This window comes from Babylonia areolata, chromosome 16, assembly GCF_041734735.1.
Source record: "Babylonia areolata isolate BAREFJ2019XMU chromosome 16, ASM4173473v1, whole genome shotgun sequence".
Lineage (NCBI taxonomy): Eukaryota > Metazoa > Mollusca > Gastropoda > Neogastropoda > Buccinidae > Babylonia > Babylonia areolata.
The window spans coordinates 17960541-17968197 of NC_134891.1; the positions used below are offsets into that span (position 1 = coordinate 17960541).

The following is a 7657-nucleotide window of genomic DNA, read 5'->3' on the forward strand; positions in this document are numbered from 1 at the left end:
GTGCGGACAGATCCATATACGCTACACCACAGCTGCTGGAGAAAAAAAAGCAGATGCCTGACCTTTGCATAACCCAACATGCTGATCAGGCCCTGAAAACCTGTCCCAGGTTGTTTTTTTTTGTTGTAAAATATATACATTAAAAAGATCACATGATGTACTGTGATGGTCCAAAGGCCACAGACAATTAAGATGCCTGACGAACGCACCAACCCAACACATTTGGCTTTGAGAGCATACTAAATGCTGCAGGAATGAAAGAGATGACGGGGATTATTTTTCTTCTTATTTTTTTCATGAAATAAGAAATTAACTGACGCACATACATGCACTACACGCACACACACACACTGACACGCACACACGCATGCACACACACACACACGCACACACACACACACACACACACACATTTTACTAACTTTTTTTTTGTGTGGGATCAGCTGCCAGTGGGAACTAATAACAAAACTATAGGCACTGCTGTGACCATATGAAAAGAGAGAAACATGGTTCTGAATAAATGTTTCGGTGATCTGGCGTTTTCTGATGCTGCTTGTACAGAACCCACATCCATCGAGCTTCATCAGGTAACCAGACGACCATAATGGAAAAAGTAATAGGCCTGATTAATCGATCACCCTCGTCACAAAAACGGTGCTCGAGAAGTCCATTCTTTCTTTCTTTATTTCTTTCAATGCATGGCTTTATGATTCCCGAGCGACCACAACAAAAGCAGTTACAGACGCGGACCATTCCGAATGTTCTGGGAGCTTCTGCAAACGGGGTCAGATTCCATGTCCAAATATGGAGCGACCTGGTCCCTATTTATCTTTTACCTGCAATCTTTTTTATTACAAAGGCGAATTGCATTATCCCATTTACAATGCAATCTAAGGATCCTTTATATTCATTTCAGATTGAATGAAAACTTTTATAATCACGAAACGGTGTGAAATAGCAACTATCGATTGAATATTCGGTGCTTGTTTCGTCTGCAACGTTGTTCTCTCCAGTGTAAGGAGGAAAGGAAAGTTAAATTGTGGTTATTCCGGTTTCACTCTGGTGCGTGTGCGTCTGAAGTAGAGGTAAGGATATGATTGTGATACTTTGATATGCTGTGTTTAACATTTAATTCAACATTCATATCTAGCTTAACATTTTTTGTCAGTTTTAATATGTGTTTGAGGCTGATTTATATCGACAGTATGGATAGGAGGGAAGGCACAGTACACACCCTCGATGATTTGATCACGATGATGAATGCCATGCGAATTACGATGACCATGTTATAACGTCAGTGTACTGAGTGTCGCACAACTAGAATATTACGAAGAAGATTTGTTAAAGATCTCTTTAAGTCATTGTCTTTTCCTGTACCTAATTCTTATTCCACAACTCATTTCTTTGTGTTGCCTGAGGTTGAAATGATGCTTTTAGTTTGTACATGTGCCACACCTCTCTCTCTCGGTCTCAGTCTCGGTCTTTCTCTCACTCTCCAGCCCCATCTCTCTCCTAACTCCTTCTGTCTCTCCCATTCTGTTGTGTGCTAACACGTGTATGTGTGTGCCTCGCCCAGCGAATCATCAGAATGTGTGAGTACATTTAATAGATGTGAGTGTGTGTGTGTGTGTGTGCAGGAATGCATGAGTGTGTGTGTGTGTGTGTGTGTGTGTGTGTGTGTGTTGGGTGCATGCAGTTGGGTGTGCACATGCACATAGCAAAGCTTCAATTGCCCATCATAGCAAAAGCTATAAAAAAAAAACAAAAAACAACCCTCTTCTTAGACTATGAAGTCAGTCTCATGACTTCAGCTTCCATTTCTTGGGTTGAATTAACTATCAGCTAAAGTTAAAAGGTTTCAAACTTTCAACACCCTGTCAAGGCTGGATATACATGTGCGAGCATATAGATATATGTTTGTGCATGAGAGTATTTGTATACATACTGAATCGTTTCTTTCTCACTTTATCCCTGTTTTTTCACAGTATCTATCAATATTTCCATAATTGACAACTCTCTGGGTCTCTTCCTCAGTTCCTGGGTTTTTGTTAGTCCTTCTAGTTATAAGCCTCACTCTTTCCATTATGTGTTATAATAGGGTTTTTACTTATTATATATGGGGCTGATCACAACGTCTTCTTTTATTATCTCATGATCAGCAGCTTGGTATAGAGAAAGCAAAAGAAGCAGCAGCCAGTGGAAACATTTTGAAATTTAACATCATCAGGCAGACACGCCCAGTTGAAGATGAGGATTAAGTAAGGACAAGGACATTGGAACAAAGGAAGAGACCTACACTGTTGAACCTTACAGATCAGGCCTGCTGAAACAGATAGACTACCTATCTTTATGGTAGTCAGTTTTGTCTGACTCTGACTGTCGGAACATCTGAGGAGGCAACTGCTGTCCTGAATGTCTGGGCTAGAATTTGATTATACCTTTTTTTCTTTTTTTTTAAGTAGAGAATGTCTTGCCCAAGTAACATCCCAACTCTCTTGGTCAAGAGGGCTTTATGACAGCCAGCATTGGGGATGGTCTCCATAGGCCAGCTGGCCCCCAAGACTAGTACAACACAAGGAGTTTGTGCAACCTTTCCTTCTAGTTTGGGAGTAATTGTCCGTCACAAAAGACTAAGCTGTAAATGAATTCCCATTGCAGTGGAGAAACCACTGATCACACAGCTTTCACTTTGCTGTTTGTCCAAATGTAAGCTTGTGTCAAACTTGGATATTTGGTGAGTGTTGAGCTGCAACAACCACAGCCATGTTTTGCATTTTAAGGGGTTACAACCACGCTTGCACACACACACACACACACACACACACACACACACACACACACATATATATAGACACTCACACATATCCACACACACACACACACACACACACACACACAAACACAGAGATCTATATAGACACTCACGCTTATCCAAACACACACACACTCACATACACACACACACATATGCACACACATATGCACACACACACATATATATAGATAAACACATACTCACACACACACACACATAGATCTATGCGCGCACACACACACACACACACACACACACTCTGACATAATGAAACCCTCACTGATTCGTGATTGCAGCATGAAATTTGGATTGACATGGGATGGCTAAAACATGTCCTGAAATTTAGAACTCCATAGTGGGTGACAGAAAAGAGAAAATTGTTAAATTTATATTTTCTTTTGTAGGCTGCTGCAGATGTAGCCAAAGTGGAATGTTGATTCAGAGGTAACATGTCTGCCCAGGAAGCAAGAGAATATGAACACACTGGTTCGAATCACACCAGCAGTCACCAGTATTTTTTTCCCCTCCACTAGACCTGGAGTGGTGGTCTGGATGCTAGTCATTCAGATGAGACGATAAACTGAGGTCCTATGAGCAACATGCATTTAGCGCACGTAAAAGTACCCACGGCAACAAAAGGGTTGTCTGTGGCAAAATTCTGTAGAAAAATCCACTTCGATAGGAAAACAAATAAAACTGCATGGAGAAAAAAAAAAAAAGGGTGGTGCACTCAGTGTAGTGATGCGCTCTCCCTGGGGAGAGCAGCCCAAATTTCACACAGAGAAATCTTTTGTGACAAAAAGATTAATTCAGATACAAATACGTTCACTAGATACAGAATATTTAAAATGCTGTTTTTCTAACAGGTGGTGAGAATTGCACACAGTCATACTGCAGATGACTTGTAGAAAGATCACTACAAATTTCACTGATTTGGTTAATGGACCTTGACTTCACTGTCACTGGACTTATCATTTAAATTTCTTGTGTTTTATTAGCTTGAGAGGTTTAAGTCAGGTGCAAAAAGCAGTTAGTTGCTGCAATGAGGTGACAGGTTATCAGTTTCTGTGGTGTGAATGTGTAAATGTGAATGACTGAAAAAAACAAAAACAAGAACGAAAAACCAATACGAAAAAAATGACTTTAGAAATGTGCCTGCACTTTCAAAAATGCAGATTTTTTTTTTTTGTTTGTTTGTTTTTTTGTTTCCTAAATGGGGACAGATTTATAAAATGCAGACTAACAATTATGGATAATTTCAAAATGGGGACTCTGAAACAAAAGGACTACTTCAAAAATATGATTTTAATTTAATTGTTTATTTATTTTATGTTGACTGCATTTTTATGTCTAAACAAATGTGTGGACTTCTGGATTCTTCAAAATGAAGAAAATTGGCTTCTGAGCAGTTCCACTCCTATTACCTTCCTTAGTTCCTTTCATCTCTCTCCTCCCACCCCCTCCCCCGTCACCCCCCTTTCTGTGTATGGTATTTTGTTTGATGTTGGTGCTTTTGTTCTGTTCTTGCTGTTATGGTTGTTGTAGCTTTTTTTTTTACTTATCTACTTTTCGATTTATTTATTAATTTATTTTATCCATTTTCTGTTCTTTTTCCAGTGAATCCGCTGTATCTCTAGCAGGTCACGGACCAGTGGAAGTTCCAACCGAAGCCATGGGCGACCCGCAGAGTCTGAAGGAAGAAGGCAATGGCCACTTCAAGAGCGGGCAGTACAAAGAGGCGTGCCGGTGTTACAGCCAGGCTCTGGAGGTGGGCGGCATGAAGGATGCGGAAAAGGCCATCATCTTCAAGAACCGGGCCGCCTGCCGACTGAAGCTGAACGACAACCTGGCTGCTGTAGAGGACTGCACGGCGTGTGAGTTGAGGTTCTTGTGGTCGGTGGGTACTTGTAGTGGAGACCTGTAGCACTTGGCAGTGGTGGGGTTTTTTTGGGTTTTTTTTTTGTTTGCTGCCCCATTCATCTGCTCCGTTTCAGTGGCATTACTCCCACGCCGCTCATTTAGATTCCCCCATACACTGCCACACCCGGGTTCATCCGTCGCAGTTCCAACGTCGGCAGTCCACAGGGAGCACTTGGCAGTGGTTGAATGTGAAGATGTTGGAGGTGTTTAATGAGTGACAGTAACAAATTGGAGAAGCCATGATTTTAGTCATTTGTGGTAGTGGTCATTGCACAGATTTGCAATTTGTGTGTATAAATATCTGTGTGGTATTTGTGTGTGTGGTGTTTGTGTGTGCGTGAAGGAGTGTGTGTGTGTGTGTGTGTGTCTTTGCATGTGTGGTGTTTGCGTGTGTGTGTTGGGTAAGAGTATGCGTTTGTAAGCATGTGTTGTGCTTTTGTATATTTGCATATGTGTGTAAAAATGCATGTATATTGCATACATTTTATAAGTGTGTGTTGCTGTTATTGTTGTTGTTGCTGTTTTTGTTCTTTGCAAATCTGTACCATTTGGTGTTACTGATGTTGTTGCTGGGATTATTACTGTTGTTTTTATTTTCCCTGGCTTCAGTCACTACACCACAACATCTGGACACTGCCCCCAGTAGGGATACCATGGGCTTGTCAGTGTAAACAGTTGACCAATCAGAAACAAAGATAGTGATAGAAAAAAGATGTGTGTCGCCATGTGCATCACTCATTTGAGTTTGTTGTGTTTTCAACACAGGGCACGTACAGCCAATAAGACACAGGGTTGAGGTTTGAATTTAAAAAAAAAAAGTAAAGCATTATACTTATAGGCAGAAAATTTTTGTTTCAGACTGACCATTCTGTTGACTCTTCCTTTCTTATTTTCTGCATTGCTTGGCCATTCAGCTACTTTTTTTCCCACTTTTTCTTGACTTGATGATTGGGCACTCTTACTATGCTGTTCTTTTTTGCACAAAGGACATGAGAGGTGCCCATTGGCAAATTATATATACACGTTATTATAAGGAATGTTGTTTTATTTATAACTGTGTTTATGTTCAGGTGAGTCAGTTTTCTAATCCTCTGGTAAAACATTGACAGAGTGGTCGATGTCAGAGGCATGTTTCAGGTTTATGAAATATGGTAAGAGGTAACACTGAAAGAATCTTGGAAAAAGTTGACTTACATGAGATAAAAGAGGCAACATGTTGAGCCACAGGCTCTTCTTCAGGCAAATATTTATGACATATGTTCATGAATGTGACTGTACTTGTGTCTAATTTTCTTTTCCAGGGAATTTTTTTTTAAGAGTTCTACTGGATTGATACATATGATACAGTTTTCCAGCCTGGATATGACCCTGTATGGTCAGTGGGGTTAAAAGCATCAATGATGAATGAATAAATAAATAGATAACTGAACAAGGCAAAAAAAACAACAACCATGGATTGTTGCAGCATTGAACTTGGTGGACAATGACCCAAAGGCATTGTTTCGTCGCTGTCAGGCATTCGATGCCTTGGGCAAAGTTGAGGAGGCCTACAAGGACGTGATGACCTTGATGAGAGTGGACCCCAAGAACTCGGCAGTCGTTCCGATCTACCAGAAACTGAACCCCATCATGCAAGACAAGGTGACTGGCAGTCCATGTATCACTATAGCCTTCATTAAAAAATATATATATATATATCATATTGTGTTAGTTTGAAAAATGTTTATTTCAAGGATTTCTTTTTCTAACCTAACGTTTCAAGCAAAAAGATACCCATATCCAAAAGAACTGGTGTACTTCTCATTGGCAAAAGAATATTGTGTTAGATCAAAAAATTTTGCTTTATAGAATTTCTTTTTTTTTAAATTTCTGTAGCTTAATGTTTCCATTAAAAAAAGATCTATATATCCAAAGGAAGTGGTGCACTTTTCCTTGCCTAAGAATGCTGTTCAGAAACAGACTGTGCTTTTTTTTTGCTTTTTTTTTTTTTTAGGTAAGAAAGCTTTTTTTTTTTTTTTTTTTTTTTTTGTAACAATGATTTTCTTCGAATTGCTCAAGCTGGAAGAGGTGTTGTAGAAGGATATATACCAGAAACAGAAAATACTGATTGGGTTAGCAATAGTGAAGCACATTACTATATATGTTGTACGTGAAAGAAAAGAAATTGTTATTCAACAGTTGTAGAAAAGTGCGCACAGCCATATACATAGATGCATGTGCATGCGCATACACAAACAAGCACACACACCAACACATACACAAACACACACACACACACACACACACACATATTACCCTCCTCTCACCCACCCCTCACCCACCCACACAAAGCACCATTGACTTGAGTGTTACCCATTTCTGCACCGTTGACAGTCCCTGAACTTTGCCCCGTGAAACATGCATCTGATTTGTCACCCAGGTGAAGAAGCAGACCAGTCTGATGTCCAGAGTGGCCCAGATGTTCAACCTGGCTTTCGATTCCACCGTTCCCATTGAGAAGAGGACACAGGTAAACAGTGACTGTGTTGTGTTACTTGTTTGTCGCAACACATTTCTCGGTGTGTGAAATTCAGGCTGCTCTTTCTAGGGTGAATGCGTTACCCCCCCCCCCCTCCCCCCCCCCCCTACCCCCTTAGACTAGTTGGAGCATGCAAGAACAAGCATAATTGTTCTTTAACAATATTGTTTTCACAGTACTTGGGATCTTGTTTTCTTGAATTTCCATCACTCATCGCCAACTTGTGTGTGTGGGAGGTGTGGGTGTGGGTGTGCACAAGTTTGCTGAATGTGGACTATTTTTATTCTTATTTTATTTCAGATATTTGCCAACATCTGTGTTTTTCATTTTGATTCTATTTTAATGCATTTAGTTAGCATACTAGCTTATTTTATTTATTTTGTTTCGTTTGAGTTTGAACGTTT

The 7657-nt window shown here is 40.1% G+C and overlaps 1 protein-coding gene across 2 annotated transcripts in view; it reads left to right on the forward strand.

Annotated features, from left to right (window-relative positions):
- Positions 1–531: 531 nt before the first annotated feature.
- LOC143291212 (protein unc-45 homolog B-like) overlaps positions 532–7657 on the forward strand; it is a 41426-nt gene continuing 34300 nt past the window's right edge. Inside the window, exons 1-4 of one of the 2 annotated variants that reach the window (XM_076600968.1) lie at positions 532–587; positions 4433–4689; positions 6201–6376; positions 7155–7244. In XM_076600968.1, coding sequence (XP_076457083.1) covers positions 547–587; positions 4433–4689; positions 6201–6376; positions 7155–7244 — 564 coding nt within the window. In that variant the 5' untranslated portion in view covers positions 532–546. Of the gene's footprint in view, positions 588–994; positions 1086–4432; positions 4690–6200; positions 6377–7154; positions 7245–7657 lie in introns of those variants that run through there. The other variant, XM_076600969.1, reaches the window with a different exon arrangement.